The sequence below is a fragment of the Ciona intestinalis genome, chromosome 10, assembly GCF_000224145.3.
Source record: "Ciona intestinalis chromosome 10, KH, whole genome shotgun sequence".
Classification (NCBI taxonomy): Eukaryota; Metazoa; Chordata; class Ascidiacea; order Phlebobranchia; family Cionidae; genus Ciona; species Ciona intestinalis.
This window is the reverse complement of record NC_020175.2, coordinates 3,197,019-3,216,363: the sequence shown is the minus strand read 5'-3', so window position 1 is coordinate 3,216,363 and position 19,345 is coordinate 3,197,019. Positions and strand designations below refer to the sequence as shown.

Sequence of the window (19,345 nt, the reverse complement as noted above, 5' to 3'; positions counted from 1 at the left end):
ATTTTCAGTTTTACTAAATAAATATTTACAAATAAACAGCAAACATAATTGAATCTCAAAATTTATTTTGTAAACACTGAATATTAGGATAAAAAACTAAAATGGCCTGTTTAACCAATTAATATTAAAAGTGATGGTCATAATACTTAACATAATTGTTTATATTAAAATCCAGCTGGAAGCACGGTAACACAGCAGACAGCCACGAAAGAATGTAATTTGGTGTTGCTTTCTTTAATGGTGCCATAAACTTGTCTGTGTGGCAAGGGTGTAGTTGAAAAAATGGCCGCAACAGTATAGGATGCTCCTGTTCAGTTATAAAACTCCATTTATTGTTTTCCTGTACGTTATGCTGGTAACTACAGTCAACTAATTCCCAACATTGAAGGAGTGTCAATGGTTTGCCCTCCAAATCACAAGCGGTGAAATAAAACACGGGATTGCTATACGAATTGCTGTACACAATGTGACAGTCAAAATTAATAGCAATGGCGTTAGTGTTGTCCTCTTTAGATCGCGGCTTTATCAGTTTACAGAACTTTTTTGTTGCGTATGTAAGATTTAATATATCATCTGAAACCAAACGCCAGCCGTCGCGCAAACTGTCCGAGGCTTTAACAAAAGACGTACACATATTTATAAACTCAGCTTCCGTAATAAATGCCATGGTACAAGGGAACGAAACACGTTTAGGTAAATCTAAGAACAGAAAACTATATGATGCATCTGTATAATAAATCGAACATATATATCTAAAATTTAAAAGACATGAAAGGAAACAAAAATAGGGAGTTCCCCAGATCTGCACGTTCTCTTTTAAACACAATTTAGCGACGCCTTGCGGCTTATTTACATTATTTCCTAACTGCTAGGTGTCAGTCGTGTTATTAACACCTTGTTTTGTCCTACTGTGAAAGTTTTTCAATTAATTTGTAAACGCTAGAGATGGTGCACTGTAACTCACAAACCTTTAAACATCAGAAACCCGTTAGTAACATATCAACATCTACGTTTTATCTTAATTTATGTCAGTGTGCAAGTGTAGATACAAATGTAGAATACAACATTTCTCGGCGAGCATAGGACTGTGGACATTACAGCACCCACAAAGTAACATACTTTGTAACTCGTAAGGTGGCACGAGGTGTATGAAACAGAACACCCATGTTATAACGACTGTCGTTTTCCGGTCACGTGAGGATAAAGCATGTTATTTTCATTTATTCATTACCTGTGGGAGAACCAAAGTATTTAAAGCCACCAAATAGCTTGTAAATCAACACAACAGTTGTCCTGTCAACTTAGTATGTTTCTCAGCTTAATGGTTATGTTGAACATTGAACAATGTAGGATAGCCTATCATATGACGTTGGTCCAGTTTCGTTGGAAATTGTTTATGTTTTTTATACTGATTGAAATTACGACAAAATCACATAGCTTTTTGAACCGCATTTATTCTACAGTCATTTACAAAAACGAACGTTATAGTAACATTTATTAACCACAAGGTCTGTGAAACGCAACATTAAAGAAATACGCCGGAAGAATTGCAAGTCGATGAGAAATGTACGATGTTTGCGCTGCAGGGTATCAACGTTTTAACCGAAAGTTTATCCTGCATCGCTGCATGCAAGATTATAAAACTACATTTTCGTCCCCGTAAATTCTTGTTTGATTTCGTCAGCTTCAAACGCGGTGTTATCGTTTCCGCTTGGTGTCTCGACCGAGCTAGAAATGATGCTTTCTTCGTCGTCTTTTGGTTTACAGCAACAGCGACATAGCAGATATTTGCTGAAGAATTTGTCGTATGGCTGCAGCGACCGCATCCATACAGGCAGGAATAACCAGTTGCGAAGAATCTCTGGCAACCACTGTGGTTTGTGTGTTTGCATGATATTGGTTATGACCACGAAAACAGCAATGACAGCGACCACTATCACCACCGACATCAATGCCCAGAAATTAGCAAAGGACAAACCGAGGAGAATTGCTGGTATCAGGAAAAACACTGAGATCATATACAGCACTGCAAACCATCGATAGTCTGCCGTTATATTCCCGAGTGCCTTCGCGCCACGTATGGGTACACGCCTCATTAGCGGTATAGGATACCACAGAAGGATTCCGCTAATATTGAAGAATAAGTGGACCAGCGCCAGTTGAAGCGAATACTCCAGCCTTTCTGGCTCGCTAGCCAGTGCGGTGAAAATGCCTGTCGTTGTCGTGCCGATGTTAGCACCCAGGGTGAGTGGGTACATACGTTCAACACTGATGACACCAATGCCGACCAACGGGGTAAGAATAGACGTGAAGACAGAGCTGCTCTGCACAACGAATGTCAAACCAGCACCAACCAGAATAGAAAGATAACCTGAGATTTAAAATAACATTGTATCAACAAAAATAGAAAGAGAGTGCAATTTAAAAGTCGTTTGTTCCCTTTATCTCTATTTAGTACAGTGAGGGAATACGGGACACTTTTTCATTCTATTTTATCGTCCAATTTGCAAGTAAACAAAGAACATTCACGAAATTATAAATTCGTTTCCTCACGTCTCCTATAGCCCGTTGCTAATTGTTAAAAACTCAATCAGGATATTTGGATATATGTGCTAAAGGTGTCCTACTCCCCCCACCCTGCTATATATTCCAGCTGCTAAAGCCGTTGAATTAGGTGGTAAAGAAATTTATTACTGACAAATATGCAGTACAAAATAGTACAAGAATTCGAGATCCTTAAAACACATATATGTACCTGTAACCCAGCCAAATGGTCGCTTGAACTTCGTGTTAATAACTTTCTTGATAAGCCTTGAGGCTGGACCATGAAGCATCGAACTTAAAAGCTTCACCATGACGATGAGACAGGAGGAGAGAATGAAAAGAGAAACGAAAAGAAGGATAACTCCTGCTTCTACATCAGAAAGTCCGGTGTTTGCAAAAAGGAAATCTTGAGGGGACTTGCCTGAAAAACGTATATAGGACTAAACAGAGGTATTTTGGATTTAACAAAGGTAATTGTTTATACAGTTGGAGCAAGAAAATAAAGAATTGGAGTCTTTTTGGAAACTGTGGACATATGAATAGATTTAGGTAAGACATAAACAATACGACTTTATTTATCGCTTTAAGAAATAATAGCGAAAGTCGTAGGCCTATATTTAAATGGCGAAGACAAGAGAATAGTCCAGTTAAAATTGAATTCAAAATATGTTAAACTCAAGTTGTGTTAAACAAGTTACTATGTAATAATAAGCATATAAGCAGCACCATTCCGTAAACCGTATGTGTTGTATAGCGAGCATTTGACATACATTTTCTGATTCCAACATAAACGGTTTCGATCATTGTCAAATTCATTGGTACAATGGTGGTTGAAGCATTCGGCCAAGTTGTAACACCGATTGGCACGCTTGTGTTTGTGAGTATCGTGCTGTTGATTTCTGCAGTTGTTTGATCGCACCATATCTGTGAACAAAATTATATTTTAAGACAGCGCAGCAGGTGGCGTTACTTGAACATATATAGTAGTGTGGGGCATATTGGAGAACTTTTTATCCTAATTTCTGGTCAAACTGGGTAAACCTAAAACATTTAAAGAGTTATACAACCGTTTCTTCACGACTCAAATGGACCATTGGCAATTGTTGAAAACACGGTCAGGATATTTGGATAATATGTGCTGAAGTGAATTAGCGACAAAATGACATTCGTTATAAAACACGCTATAAAAAAACAGCAAAAAAAACAACTTATTAAATGCGTAACACTTCGTATATACACAAAACTATTCTGTGAAAAAGATATAGAACGTAATGGTTTTCGTTACTAACCTTTATCATACTTGAATCTGGCTCCAGAGGAATTCCTTGTGCAGAGAGCGTGATGACAGATTTATTGATCTGAACAATCCCTTCCACAACTGGGTCCGTTAAAATCTAAATAAGAAAAGATATATAATGTGTTGTTATATAATGTACTGCATACAGTTGCGCAGTCAGGGGAGTCTGGCAGTCGTGACGCATCTTGAAAAAAAATTGGCATTGTGGGGTAAGATGGGACACTGGTAGAACATCCAAATTCCCTGATAGTGTTTTAGACAATCAACAACTGTCTATGGGGGTCACGAGGAAACGGTTTCATAATTGTTCGAATGTTCTTTGTTTACTACCAAATGGGACGAGAAAATAAAATGAAAAGGTTTCCCATCTCTTCCCCACCCTACTATGTATTAAAAATAGAAAAAAAATAACAAAAACTAAAAAAAAATAAAATCTAAAAAACTAAAAAAATATATGTATACATTTTGAAACTTTCCTTGTGTTTTTTTTCTGGAAACTTACTGTAAGCATGTCTGGGGCATCTGACCCCCCTTGAATGTGGAACGAATCAATAATAGCTTGCGTCGTAACTTCTAAGTACCCAGATACCACTTCCAGAGGCAAGAACACGAGAACAGACAGCAGGTTAAACATATCGTGAACAGTAGCGCCGGCAAATGCTCTAGAAACGATTAAACCAACATTATAGTGCTTGTATTAAAATAAAGGTTGCGAGGATTTAGGATTTTTGTTTAAACTGAACAATGTCACACTTACGTGGCCATCGCTTACCGTCTGAATTCATTTTTATCTATGGATTGAGAAAGTGCAACGATCGTGTTCGTCACGGAAGTCCCAATATTTGTTCCCATGATGATAGGAATTGCTATGTGAACTTGAAGAACTGGAGACAGATAATAATATCACTGTCACCAACTCAAAAGGATATAAACAGCATTTTTTTGTTGGGAAATGCGGGAAAATATCCGCATAGAAAAACCTAAACACTAAAACCAAAAAAGTGCGCAGTAATTTTGAGATGTGCTTTAATGGGAAAAAAAGACTTCTCGTTGCACTGATTACTTATAAGCTATCGGCACAGTACTTACTTCCGGCAGCAACCATGGTTATGACAATGGAAGTTGAAGTTGATGAGCTCTGAACCAGCACTGTGACCAGAATCCCAACAATTAAACCAGAAAGTGGGTTTGCGAGAAATGAGTCGTTTGAAAAGATTTCGCCCGCAGTTTTACCAGCTGCAATTTTTTATATGTGGAATTTTGGGAGGTTAGGTAACGCAGTATTATGCGTCTCAGAAAAAAGGTAGAGTGTTAGGTTTAAAGGACCACACCAACGAATAAGAAAAAAAGGACACACCAACGAAAAAAACACACATACGAAAAAGTTCGTATATAAGTAGATATATGCTCAAATGTAATCTAAAGGTCTCACAAATATTTCCATAAACGCAGCTAACGGAAAATCAGCACTTTTAAGTGCTTTAAAAAAAAAAAATTAACATGAATACCGTTTTTTTAGTAATACTATTTAGAAGGGTAGGGGAAGATAGGACACTTTATTCATTCTATTTTCTTATCTTTTTTTGGTATTAAACAAAGAAAATTTAAATAGTTATAAAACCGTATCTGCACGACTCCAATGAACCGTTGGTAATTGTTTAAAACAGGATCAGGGTATTTGGATATTATGTGCAGAAATTGTCCCATCCACCCCCACCCCCACCCCACTATATATATACTTATATACTTACCAAGAATTTCGAAAGCATCTCCCAGCATGCTGATGGAGCAAATGAAGATGTACAAGCAACCAAGAGCAAGAATAATCTTAACAGTTGTCACTACGACAGTTTTCAGCTTTTCGTTCGTTGTTTTATCACTCCATTTCACATAGTTTTCTAATGGATGCAAAAATTTCACGTTTTATTTAACGTTAATACTTAATACCTTAGCCTAAGTTTTCATTGCAAAAAGAATATGATTTTCATATATATATTGTTAGATTTTTTAATAAAGATTAACTAACAAAAAAAGAAAATTAACAAAGAAAATACACAATTAAATGTTTTTAAATAAAAAAAACAAACTATTTCTTATGATTGAAATTGTTTAAACTCAAGTTCTGTATGCTTACCGTCATCTTCCCATGTAACAGCGAAATTGTCAACTTTTTGATCGGAATCTTCGATTTTTACTGTCGAATCCAATGAATCTGTGTAACAAGACGCAGATTAATTAGTGCGAAGCAATTTTATTTTGATAGCGAAATTGAATATTTTTTAAAATGCGGACACAGTGTAAAACAGTATATAGTAGAGTGGGGACGAAAGATTGGACACCTTTTCATTCTATTTTCTCCTCTTCGATATTTGGATTTTTTTTGTTAAAAAGGTTGGTTATATTTCCCCAAAACACATCAAAAATCGCTAAATATTGTTAAAAACGGTCTATTAGTTTCGGTAAAAAACACATCAAAAATCGCTAAATATTGTTAGATATATAGTCTACTTTTTTATACCATCATCCACGATTTTTACATCAGCGGTTTTAGTGTTCTCTGCCTTCATTTTCTTTTAGTCTCAATTCGCAACGCAGAAAACTTCCCTTGACTAGCGTGGGTGCTTATGCTTCTGCGCCGGTTATTTGTGTCGGTGGTACTTATATATTAACGTCGTTATAGCGCCGTCAGACCTGTAAAACATGCGCTGAAGACGTGATTATATAAGTAAACAAATGCTAAGCGCCGCATGTTGCGTAACAACTTAACGGTCTTTTGTTTTAGAAATTATTCACCAAAGTTCCCCACAAACCTAAAGACTTGATAAGCGTTACGAGATATATATATGTAAGTACACTTGTATTACAACTTGTAATGCCCCGCTACGAGAGGATAAATAAATGACACTCACCATTTATACGTATATATATACAGTGTGAAAAAATAGAAACATTTCTGTTTTACCCAGTGATATATTCTGTTTTGAACATTAAATTATGGCTAAATGAATTGTGGGTAAAAGCCGCCATTTTGGTGCGTGCAGCATCGGGTTGTAAATGCACAATGGCCCGTAGTATTCCTTTGTATTGCCATGGAAAAACACTTTTACCGCCATTGTTTTCGAGTACTTGCTGACGGACTTGAAGGTCGGTGACACAGCGCCAACCGCAACCGCGATTGGGTCCATAAAGGTCTATAAATGCCCGTCCCTACAAGGTGCTAAACCAAATATTGAAATGTGGCTATTGAAATGTGGCTGTAGACATTTAAATCATATTTTTGACATGACCGTAAATCAATATACACATATCGCGTGTGTAAGTGCAGTTTTGCAGTTTAGGCAGACATAAATGTCACTCTAATAAATCATGCAAATTAAACATCATGCGTAGCCCCTACTTGTTTTTACTATACTATTTAGGTTAGGGGTTTAGTTTTAAGGCTTAAATGGTAATATAAAGTATATAGCAGGGTAGGGGAAGATAGGACACCTTATTGTGCTATTTTCTCGTCGCATTTGGTATAGTAAACAAAGAACATTCGAAGATTTTAAAAACCGTATCCTCACGACTTTCATAGACCGTTGTTAATTGTTTAAAATACGATCAGGATTTTTGGATATTATGTGGTAATGGTGTCCCATCTTACCCCACAGTACTATACAGCACATTAGTGGAAAACGGAACACGTTTAAAACATAATTTCTAAATATCCTGGTGGTGTTTTAAACAATTAACAACAGTATATGGTAGTCGTGAAGAAAAGACCTTATAATTTTAAAATATTCTCTGTTTTACTAGCAATTTGGACGGTACTAGAATAAAAATGTGTCCCGTCTTTCCCCACCCGACTACAACTATTTATAAAAAGTAGCATTGGCGAAGTATGAAAAAAAGTAAAAAAAATAAATAAACCAAATAAATTTAAACTCTCTTTTAAATCTAATAGTTGTTTTAAGCTTTATCCAAAATATCCTCAAAGAGATTGTTACTATACTAACAGTAACTACAATCAAATTTACAATATATTATTACTCGTAAATACATTTGCTCGGAAGAAAACGTTGCACATTTTAAAATAAGCTTTATTGTAAACCCCAGTGTCATAAATCCTCGTTAACGTAAAAGTTCTACTTGTTTACCGAAACTTACAGTTGAAGGTGCTTTTAACTGTTGCTATTTTATATAGGGTTTAACGTCCCAGTGTGCATTAAGGCCAAAGTCGCAAACGCCACAGCGTATGATTTTGTGATTTAGATATCAACGACCCATAGTTTATAACTGTCAGGTATTCCGTCAACAACTACGCATTTTTTACATTTCACGGGGACATTGACTTTTCGTTTACCGCCATCCATGCCGCAGGGGTAAATTCCGTGTTGACGAGACGCTCAAATGTAAGTGCTCATGGCACACATCATTTTGCTTTTTGCTCTCGGTTGCAGATTTTTATGCTCCTCTTTTTTATGACTCTTACAATCGACCTTGAGCGGTTGATGGCACCATTTAATTTACTATGCGTTTAGGTTTCTCAAATACACATGTGTAACTAATTGAAACAACATAATTTTCGCTTTTGTTGTTATTGTTGTTTTTTTACGTGTGCTTGAATTTAAATGCGGTAAAATTCTGGATACTAAAAGCAAATTCAAATTTATAAACTCGTTAAAGCTAAAATATCTATTGAAAGGTTGCATACCGCGCACAGTACAGACGAAAGACTTTGGCCGGTGGTAAAAATTCCGCTGCCCACGGTTCGCCCATTTACAAAGCACGCCTCTGTAGCAGAGCGAACCAGCAACTGCAGACTCTAAATCAGTTCAACTACTAAACTGGATAGAGGTAAACACAGCGAATATTTATCGTTCATTAGCCTGAGACTTCGTTGTATTTACGGCAGATTTTTGCAACCTTGCACATCTGGAATGGCCCGGGTTTGAGGTGTAAGAGATATGTAATAACTAACAGAACAATCAAATAAACACCATCACCCAAAACGGTAGAAGTGAGGCAACTCGTATACAAATCAAGCATAAGTGTGGAATCTTGCGTAGTGCAAATGTAGAAACTATTTTATAAAAGCCCTACCGAAATAAAGACAGCTGTAAATTCTCATGTTGCAACGCGGGATAAATGAGCGACAATAATTTTCATTCATACACTCTCTTTCTCAGCGGAGAGTTTTGAGAGTTAACAAGTAGTGAATATGGACATACAGCTTGTTCGTATAAAAGTCTCCCCTCCAGCCAACGACCCGCGTCTTTGTAAGTTAAACACGTGTTAATTACCGGTAATATCACTGTTTGCTTTGACGTAGAAGCAGAGGGGTGGGCTATGGGCTTGGTCCAAAAGGACCCGGCCCGTACATGCTCGTAAAGTTTAATCGCTCATGTATGGGACCACGCGTGATCGGATGATGTCTGTTTAAAAAAGAATTTGTAAAATGCAGCTCTAGTCGTGCAAGATAGTATTTAGTAAAGGAACTAACGTATGACAGTGCCATTTATGCAATCTTATTGTTTTCACTTTTACCGAATAAATAATCTTTTTCTAGCACTTCCGGAAGCCAAAATTCCAAATAAAAAACATTGGGGTAAAAATCATACTTTATTAGCGCCGTGGTACAGTGGCTAGCGCATCTGTCTCTAGTCCAGAGGTTACCTGTTCAAGGCTTGTTGGTGCTGCCATTGTGGGTGAATGTGTCTCTGGGCAAACACTAAACGGCAATTATTTCAGCTTAAATTGTCACCAATACAATAAAACAGAATAATTAAAAAACCAACAACAAAATAGTAACCCACAAAGGGGCACGAGGTGTATGAAACAAAACACATGTGTTATAATGACTGTTACTGCCCCGCCACTCGAGCATTTCCACAAACATTGCTTTAGAGCGACTCCTGGTGACGTGTATAAATTTAAAAAATGACCAAATGGAGGGCCAGCTGGCGATTTGTCTACTCGTCTGAATAGTTGTAAAGGGTTACTATATATAATTAACAGTTTTATAGCCGTCGAGTTTTCTTCTTTTGAAAAAATATTAAAAAACAAACAATTGAGCTACCCAAAGTTAGCAGAGATGCGGTACCCAGTCCCGTGACGACTACGTGGGTCAAATTGTTTCTGTGGGAATTTCCCTTTTAAGTTGAAGTTGCTACGTATTCGCTTCGCTTGTATTGAGTTTTTAAAGTCGTGGGTTGTCTAAGAACGTCATGAGCGCGTCGTTTGGTACACGCAACATGCCTGTTACAGTTAGTAAAGTGTAACCCCATTAAATACTCATATTTTGACAACCCGATGTGTCATTCGATACACCTAACGCAATAGTTAATAAAGTGTATTCTTATTAAAAACTCATGTTTGATACCTCGACGCAGGAAGGTGGGCAGTTTTTCCAGAGATTAAAACAATATTGGTTTATTTATATTTTGCGGACCGTAAACAGTACCTTTGGTTAAGAATCCTTGTAGTGTGGATTTAGAATTCTTAAGTTGTAAAAGTTCCAGGCACTGCTGGCACTGGCAAAGAATCGGTACTTTTAAGATTAGGCTGGTGGAAACTGGAAGGTATTAGAGTATTAGGGGATTGTATTTGATAGTCAATGCTTAATAGTTAGTGGTTGGTGGTTTTACTGTTTAAGATAAATAGGTATTAGAAGATTGTTACGATTTTTGTGTTGGTTATTACGGTTTTTTTAGAGGTCCAATAACATAAGAAAAGGATTTTACTAGTATCAAATTATGAAGGAATAAAAGAATGCAACTTACTATATCCTCTGGTGGGCGGAAAACGACGGTCGTTATAACACGGCCCACAGGTGTTCTGTTTCATACACCTTGTGCCAGCTTATGAGTTATGAGTTACCAAGTATGTTACTTTGTGGTAATTTCGTAACTTTATTTTAACAGGAATCGTGGATCTAAGGATTACTTGATGTTAATTTTGGTGTGGGCAGTTTAATGAGTTACATCAGTGCTTTCCTGGTTGAAAAAATGCGAAGTCGAATATGTAGGGGTGTCAGCCTTCTAAGTTTAGCAATGGTTTTTATCCTGTTTTGCTTGCAATCTCATTATTATGAGGCAACAAAGACTAATATCAAAGCGATCTGGAAAAGCAGGGCAGGTGAGACTTGTGTTTTGCGCTTGAATTTCATATTTGCATGTCTTGTGCAATTATTGTACATTGATTGTGTTTTTCTCACATATGTCATCCATTGTTTGTTTGTTGTTTGTATTTGTTGCCACTTAAATTGGGAGTGGACCCTTTAATTAGTGCATGACCGCTATGTCTGCTATGTCCACAATATTCACTACATAGTGGACATAGTAGACATAGTAGACACAGTGGACATAGTGGAGATAGCGATCATAGTCGACGTAGCGGACATAGTGAACTGAATATTGTCTGTGGACATAGTTGACATGCACTAATTAAAGGGACCGCTTAAATTTTCTTTTATTTTCTGTATGCAAGAAGACAGAAATGATTCTAAATTCACAAAGTATGCCAATAGCTTTGTTATTTTGGTAAATATTTGAGAGTACAACTGTCAACATGGGGATAAACATAACTAGCTTCTGAGTTACAAAGTATGCAGCTTTAGATTTTTTCATTCTTTGATGCAATGTATGGCTTACAACTTAAAAAGCTCGAAAGGGTACATTGGGTTGAAGCTATTACTTTTTTCTGTCTTGACAAAGGACGCATACACCACAATAGTAGCAGCAATGACCCCTGAACTGTAACCTCTGGGTTATAGTTAGAGGCAGGCGCGCTAACAACTGTGCCACAAGCCATAGCCGCCTAACATTGGTATATTAATATGCAAGGAATACGTATATAGTATACCCTGAAAATAAATTAGCGCACCCATAAGTAGTAAGTACCCAGATTAAACGTATAATCAATTGAATAGCCTATCTTACGAACATGTCTTAAAACAAACATTATAGGGGGTGATAGTGTAACGATCAGTACGGTATTTCCCAAATAAAAACTGATATTGTGACAAGCCAAAAAAATCATGCTTTTGTCGGCGTAAACTTCTATTCTTTAAAAATTATGGGTACCTTGACATTTTAAAAGTTAGTCGCCTATGGCCACAGCGCTTGTCAAATGTTTACCCCTATGTTAAAGAGAATATGTTTGGCATGTATTTTAGGTTTTTACCCTCTGCTACAAATATTTAGATAAAAGCCTACGGTTTTATGTGGTTACAGTCAGTTGGTGAATTTAAACTAAAAACTATTAATAACGTATTATTTTCACTTTGTATTATTTTTTACTCATAGTTACTACTGACAAATTTTATTAAATTTGTGTAGACGGCATTAGCATTTAATATATCCAGTAATATTCATGTAGACTAACAAAAAAGAATATGGGAATTTAATTTTGGAGTTTTACGCTATATATGTCAATAATACATCTTAACAAAACTATTTTCTGGTATTACCCATTACCCCTATGAGATTGATGATTGAGATAGTATAACCATAAATTTCATTTAAAATCTACAAATTAAAGCTTTAATTAAACAAAATGAATTCATTTCAAATCCATCAGCCAACATCCTGTCAATGTCCAATGGGTCTGTCGCAATGAATTCTGGATCTCATATTGAAATTTATCCATATCCGAAACCTGAAGATGTTAAAAATGTGAAGACAGAAGATATGGCCTTAAAAACAACAACAATGTCTACAACAACCACAACAACAACAGCAACAACAACAACAACAACAACCAATACTGCCCCACCAACTCAGCAAAGTACTACACAAGATCCAAGTGGGTGATACTGATACCAGGGGTGTATACAAGAGGGGGGTATGGGGTTAAGGGGGTCTGAATCCCCCTTTCTGACGCGTTTCTATTATTCTTACGCAATTCTATTATGTGCATTATTATTTATGTCGGTCAATTCTAGAAAAAATAGAATAGAATGTCGGTCAAGGTACGTTTTTATTGAACACGTTTTGTTTTATACGCACCTATTTTCTAGGCAAAAACTTGCGGACCCCCCTTTTTAAATTCCTAGATACGCCCCTGACTGATACTATTCTATCAGGGTGAGATTCCGCTAGCGTGGCACTCCATGGGTCCTAGGATTTAGGCTAGGATTGACCCATTACCCCAACACCCAGGGTGCTATGGCTAAAACTTCCCCAGATTTTGTTTTGAACCCTGCCGCTTCCCAAAGTTGGGCAAAAAGGGCAAAAAATTGGCCTATTAGCCTGTCTGGGTGTTCCCTATACTCAATAGCTTCAATTGAACTAGCTTGCCTGGTTATGCATTAATCTTTTTCAAGCATTTAATATTTCTATTTTTATTCTTAGAATATATAGTTTTACATTTAGAAAACATACTAAAAGTAACAGTACTAATAAAATAACCTGGGCTATTGATTTATTTATAAGTTTCAAACTAACCCATAACATACACAATAACACAATATTTAATTAATATTGATTCAGTTGGGTTAATATGATCTAGTATAATTAACTTAATAGCATGGTTTGTTTATTTAATTTGCTTGGTATGCCGTCTTGCTTTTTAAGTGAATGAACGTACTTTTGCACACACTGAATTTAAATTATTGCATGTTTAGTTTTGGTTCAAAAAATTACTAAACTATAAAATTTTATTGGGCCAGTCTTGATTTTACGGTCACAATTTGGTTTGTAATTTGTTTATAGTACAAAATTATGATTCTAATAATTTACTCATATTCTTGCAAAACACAAATTAGAGATCACTCTTATTTAATAACTTTATTAAAACTTTACGCTGAATGGTTAGTGGCTTGAGTCATTTTTTGCAGTTTTCTACAATATTTAAATAGTGGCACACATTTTTTTCTTAGGCTTGAAAAAACCTATTATTCTGGATTGGGTGTCCACATATCACAAGCGAAACTGGCATCTTCCTGCAACGAAGGCTTGTGGAGGTGGATGTGAACTAACAACTGACCATAACAGGTTGGATGAAAGTGACGCCGTCATATTTTACATGAAAGGAACTGATGCTAAAAATAAACCAGATCCAACTAAAAGGTAAGGCGTGACTTTCTCTGTATGAATCTAATAAAAGGCAGGCTTTTGTATTTGTAAATAGATTGTTTCATAGTAAATTGTTTCATAATATATAATTTTACAGCTGAATCAGATTTTGCCTATGAAACAATTTATAAATTAAAAAATTAAAGTTTCACAAGTCGTATTGTTTAAAATGTAACAAAAAGTGATGCAGTAAGGAAAAAAAAAAAAATTTACAAAAAAAATATTTTTTTAAAATGGGGTTTGCCCTCAACCCCCTGGCTGTGCCACTAGTTACAAAAATTGTGAATAAAAGTTGAAACCCATTTTTCATTTACAGAAAGCCCCACCAAGTGTTTGCATGGTGGTGCCATGAGAGTCCGTCTACTGTAAGACATTACTGGCACAAGGCTTTAACTGAACACAACAATTTCTTCAACGTCACGATGCATTTTCGTTCCGATTCTGACATAATTTCTGCCATGATTCCGCACACAGCACTGGACTGGTATCTCCACAGAGTAGGAAGGTAAATAAGTAGGTACAAATATATTTTGGGCCAAATCTGGCCCGAGTCCAAGGTCCTAGACAAGGACCTCACCCACAAAGAATAGAGAATAGAGGTGAAGATATATCCAATTATAACAGGGCGAAACAAAATTATTTCATTACTATTTTATTAGATTTCGCCTTAAAAAAAAGTTTTTTTTTTTTGAGGAGAAACATTTTTTATTAGCGCATTAAGTACTATGCCATCAGAATTGCCATATAGACGGTAAACCTGCACTTGTGCCTGTGAGAAGTGGTGCTTATTTAAGTTGTTCAATGGAGAATGGGTTTGGTGCTGGTACTTAGTCTGAATTGACTGAATAGATAGGCTATTCCCTGTATTGAATTGCATTAATTGTTGGAAAATGCCTCATTCAATTTTATTTTGACCTTTCAGATAAGTTTAGTTGCAAAAATCTTCCTATTGAGCAAACTTAAACTACTAATTAAGTTTTCATCATATTCCTAATGCTATTGGTCAGTTTCAATTATGGGTTATCTAAACTGCAGTTACAAACATAGTGACAATAAATGTAGGTTACCTAGAACTACTGTAACTTGCTTTATCCCTCTGTGACTGGAAACGAGTCATTAAACACTAGTGTTTTATACACCTCTTGCCAACTTACGAGTTACCAAGCATGTTACTTTGTTGGTGAATATTTTTTAGCTTTTTTTTATTGTATGGCTGATAATTTAGAAAAGTGACCACAATGGTAGCAGCGAAGAGCCTTGATCTATCAATAAAACTCTGTTTTCTGCTTTATGTGTTCATAAATAAGTGATCCAGTGATATTATATAGTACCAAAACTTATATGTTTTGTAAACACAGAGGCAAAGATTCATTTGTTGCTGAACTTCCAAGAGTTACAGATGACGCACAATTTGAAAACATGTTTCAAGAACTTTTAAAGGTAACGTAATAAAAAGTTTATCTTTTCTTAGATATAGCTGATGAAACAAACAGTTATTTTAGATCTATTTTAAAGCTAAACAGAAATTTCTCCGCATTTCTGTAGGGTTCCACCGATACATGATGTTCTACTTGGTAAAAAAGGGTAGGCCTGTTTTTATTTACACTTTTTTTACTCAAAATTTGCTCTTAATGAGTTTTCGCTTAAATTAGTTTTTACTAACTGAATCAGTTGCCCTAACAGTACTGTTATATGTATAATTTTTTTTTATATCTTTAAGTTTTTTTAGTGATGATAGCTAATACTGGTGAAATTTAAGTTTTCGCTTAGTTGGATTTTCAGTAACTTATTTAGTTAGTTGCCCTAACAGTACAGTTACATATTGTTTGTATTTATATTTTCTTATGTTTTTTTTTCCAATGCTGCCAAGGCTGATAGCTTGGATTGAAATTTGTTGACTTTTATTACAAGTCCTTTTATACTGATTTTACTGCTTAATAAATATTTGTGTTTGTTAAGTAAAGTCTACAATATAAAACTGCCATTCTGGAGAACTATATACAGCAAGGCAGGGAAAGATGGGACAACTTTTCTCCCTTTTTCTCGTTCCTTTTAGTATTAAACTAAGAACATTCAATGAATTATAAATTCGTATCCTTAGGACTCCCATAGACCGTTGTTAAATTGCTCAGGGCGGGTTTTTATTATGTGCTAAAATTTTGGGCCAAAAATTGAAATTGTATGTTCTATTAATTCAATAAATCTGGACACCTTTTAAATTTGTCTTCAGTTCCCTTTTTACTAGCTAACACTTTCTTTGTAAAACATTTTTCCGTCGTGAGATTTTCCGTTATTTAAATTAGTATGTCATGAAAGCTGGCTTAAGTTGTTTTACACAACTTTGACACATGCCGTTTTTCATTTAGCGCTACGTAACGGAAATGTGTATAAACTTTTTGAGGGGTGTTCTAACACCAAACCTATAGATTTACCACTGGTTGTATGTAGTACCTAAAATGATGATAAGTTTTAGTAAAGTTCAGTTAAATGTATCTTTATCCTGGTGGGAAAACGACAGTTGTTATAACACGAGTGTTCTGTTTCATACACATCATGCTACCTTACAAGTTACCATGTTTTTTACTTTGTGGGTGATTAATATGATCAAAATTTTTCTTTTTAACAATGGAAATTTATGTAATCGCGACATTTTAAAATTCATCTTCAAAGTTGTATTAAAAATGAGATATATAATTAAAATATTTTCTAAATTCATTTTTAAAGTTGTTTTGTGGCAGGTGAAAAAGCTTGGATCTGCTTGGGTTGCCAGCGACTGTGCTATTGTAAAACATGCTAGAGAACGACATGAGTTCGTTAAGAGGATCAAAAATGAAGGAAAATACCCAGTGGAGATGTATGGGAAGTGTGGCGACAAGGAACTGCCACTCAGCAACACTAAGTTCTTTGATTTTCTGCGAACTTTTAAGTAAGATAACATATGTAAGAGGTATCATACATGGTAACCGCTAACCGGTAAATAATATCCATGATTCCTGTTAAAAAGTAACAAAATAACCCACAAAGTAACATGCTTGGTAACTCGTAAGTTGGCACAAGGTGTATGAAACAGAACACTCTTGGGCCGTGTTATAACGACTGTTGTTTTCCGGCCAAGAGAAGATAAAGTAAGTTACATTCATTCAATCAATTTAATAAGATGAGAAAAATAAACATTTTAAATTAAAAGTCATGCAATAGCAATTTTTCTCCATGCCAGCCTTGAAAATTAGGGATATGCAAAATTAATGTAAATGTGCTGTATTATGTGGTTTCATTTCCCATTTATTACCAGCAGCTTATCAATAATGTACATGGGTACATGTGACGTAGGGTTGTAGCCAGGGGCGTGTACAAGGGGTGGGAGTGTCACGACTTTCGTTTTCCAGCTACACAAGGATAAAGTAATTTACTTACATTCATTAATTCATTCACATACCCTGGGTTTGGTGCTAAATGCTGCTGTTATTGCGGGTGCTTGTGTTGTCCAAATTGTCGGCCATTCCAAAATTAAACAGAACTTAAAATCCGGCATGTTATATGAGGTGATCAAATAGGGTGCTCATGTTATAATAACTCTATTCTCGCCATGCAAAAATAAAGAAAATATAATTTACACTCATATTTATGACTGTATTTTTCAGGTTTTACTTTGCTTTTGAAAACACTCTTGATTGTAAAGACTACCTCACTGAAAAATTCTGGTATAACGGTTTATACGCTGGACTTGTACCTGTTGTATGGGGCACCAGTAAAGAAACTGCAGAGCGAATAGCTCCACCTGGCTCCTACATACATGCAGCAGATTTTGGAAATGATCCTGTAAGGTTGGCTGACCATTTGAGGATGCTCGAAAGCAATGACACTGCTTATAAGGAGTATTTTCAGTACGTATGTGTGTGTAACTTTATCGGGGCAAAATAATGTACTTTGCTAGCTTATGGGTTACCACATATGTAACTTTATGTGTAGTTTTAATTTGTTTTTAAATTTTTAATATTGTATGGCTGACAATTTAGACAACCCATTAGTGACCACTGGGTTGAAGGAATTGCTGTTAGGTGTAAGTGTCTTGCGCAAAGATACATACACCAACAATGGTAGCAGCGACAAGCCTTCAACCCTTATGCTTTGGGTTAGAGACAGGCGTGCTAACCAACTGTGCCACGGCGCCAGTCAGTAAATCTATCTCTCTACTGCAGGTGGTGGAAGCAGCCAGGTTTTTACCCTGTTTACAAAATTAGGGAACCCGAAAATCCTGAAGATCTTGTACAGGATGACATGTTTGATTACGAAGTAAATGGTTATTGCCATATGTGCAAACTCATTCGTCAAGGCTGGAATAAAAACCACAGTCAGACAGTTCCGAATTTAAATCAGAATTTTTTTGGGCCAGAATCCTCAACGTGTCTTGCATAAGTTTTTCATACTGTTTGATCTGTATGCGCTCAAATTTTACTGTTTTGTTATACAGTTTCTTCTATATAGTTTTTTTTGTAGGGGAGTGACTTCTGTATAGATATAGAAAGTATATTAGCCCATACTTTCTGTGTTAGAACGCCCCCTTTAATTATGCACTTTTACTTGTCTAGATTAATGATTCATTTTAGTCTAGCTTCTATATTTCTGAATATTCCTTTTTTTCTGATCGTAAACCTACTGATTATATACTATAAATTGAACCTATTGTGCGGTCAAATACTGGAAAAGCATTTTTTTCCGAATCTGATCTTCTTGATTTATTTTATACCTTTTACACTTTAAGCATAACAGTTCAAACCAGGGATCCTTAAACTATTTATGAATACAGCATTCTTCCGTATTCTGAATAAGTTTGCATTGTAGAATTTTTTTAATTGTATTTACCAGTTTAACTCAACATATGCCAAAACTTGGTAAATAAATTATATTGTTAATTAGTTTGTGGCACACTCCGTCTGTTTCACAACACAACAATTTTTGAACTATACTGTGTGTTGTATAAGATTTTGCATATTGCTTAGTACTTCGTATATTCTGTATGTTGCTTGTGTTCTATAATTTGCTTAAAGTTTAATATTTTGTTTGAAATGTGGTTTGTTTTTGCGAGGTAATGGAACACAAGTACTTTGTATTACTTGTTGAAACAAAAATTCTAGTAAAATTTTTATTCGACCAGTTGTCCAAAATTGAATTTGAAATTTGGTACTTTTAGTTATATCTGCACTATATACAAGCACCCTATATTTGTGCGTATTACTCATTACGTATTTTATCTGAACAGTTTTGGAGCCACTTTCTGGCACGTATCGAGAAATATGTGGCTATTTATTAGCGCTATGCTCTCTTGCCAAGCAGCATGTCTGAGATTTCCATGAGAACATGTGTTCATTTATTTTTTGTTGCATTGGGTTCACGGTTAAACTCTGGTTTTAGCAATATTTGCCCGTTGTATTTGTATACAGTGCAG

The 19,345-nt window shown here is 35.7% G+C and overlaps 2 protein-coding genes across 3 annotated transcripts; one reads left to right on the top strand and one right to left on the bottom strand.

Moving 5' to 3' along the window:
• Positions 1-1,438: 1,438 nt before the first annotated feature.
• LOC100178739 (sodium-dependent phosphate transport protein 2B-like) lies at positions 1,439-6,936 on the bottom strand. Its single transcript, XM_002120995.2, has 10 exons — positions 6,360-6,936; positions 5,976-6,053; positions 5,593-5,739; positions 4,931-5,077; positions 4,614-4,725; positions 4,344-4,503; positions 3,834-3,938; positions 3,315-3,468; positions 2,756-2,965; positions 1,439-2,371 (listed from the first exon to the last, which is right to left on the bottom strand). Exons 1-10 carry the CDS (start codon positions 6,406-6,408, stop codon positions 1,644-1,646), a joined length of 1,890 nt encoding a protein of 629 aa, XP_002121031.1. The 5' UTR covers positions 6,409-6,936; the 3' UTR covers positions 1,439-1,643.
• A 3,363-nt stretch (positions 6,937-10,299) lies between these two features.
• On the top strand, positions 10,300-19,069 carry LOC100184263 (alpha-(1,3)-fucosyltransferase 6-like). 2 transcript variants are annotated; one of them, XM_002121279.5, is made up of 9 exons: positions 10,300-10,404; positions 10,747-10,960; positions 12,404-12,628; positions 13,704-13,893; positions 14,216-14,404; positions 15,258-15,339; positions 16,638-16,825; positions 17,541-17,783; positions 18,099-19,069. In XM_002121279.5, exons 2-9 carry the CDS (start codon positions 10,798-10,800, stop codon positions 18,313-18,315), a joined length of 1,497 nt encoding a protein of 498 aa, XP_002121315.1. In that variant the 5' UTR covers positions 10,300-10,404; positions 10,747-10,797; the 3' UTR covers positions 18,316-19,069. The 2 variants fall into 2 exon arrangements, with proteins under 2 accessions (XP_002121315.1, XP_009859981.1); XM_009861679.3 differs by lacking the exons at positions 10,300-10,404; positions 12,404-12,628.
• Positions 19,070-19,345: the final 276 nt, after the last annotated feature.

Coding starts and splice junctions, on each gene's coding strand:
- LOC100178739 (XM_002120995.2), bottom strand. CDS start 6,408: ATGAAGGCAGAGAACACTAAAACCGCTGATGTAAAAATCGTGGATGAT. Junction 4,504..4,613: donor GATAAAAATGAATTCAGACG/GTAAGCGATGGC, acceptor AATCGTTTCTAG/AGCATTTGCCGGCGCTACTG. Junction 2,966..3,314: donor TTATGTTGGAATCAGAAAAT/GTATGTCAAATG, acceptor TACGTTTTTCAG/GCAAGTCCCCTCAAGATTTC.
- LOC100184263 (XM_002121279.5), top strand. CDS start 10,798: ATGAGTTACATCAGTGCTTTCCTGGTTGAAAAAATGCGAAGTCGAATA. Junction 12,629..13,703: donor AAGTACTACACAAGATCCAA/GTGGGTGATACT, acceptor TTTTTTTCTTAG/GCTTGAAAAAACCTATTATT. Junction 15,340..16,637: donor TGTTTCAAGAACTTTTAAAG/GTAACGTAATAA, acceptor GTTTTGTGGCAG/GTGAAAAAGCTTGGATCTGC.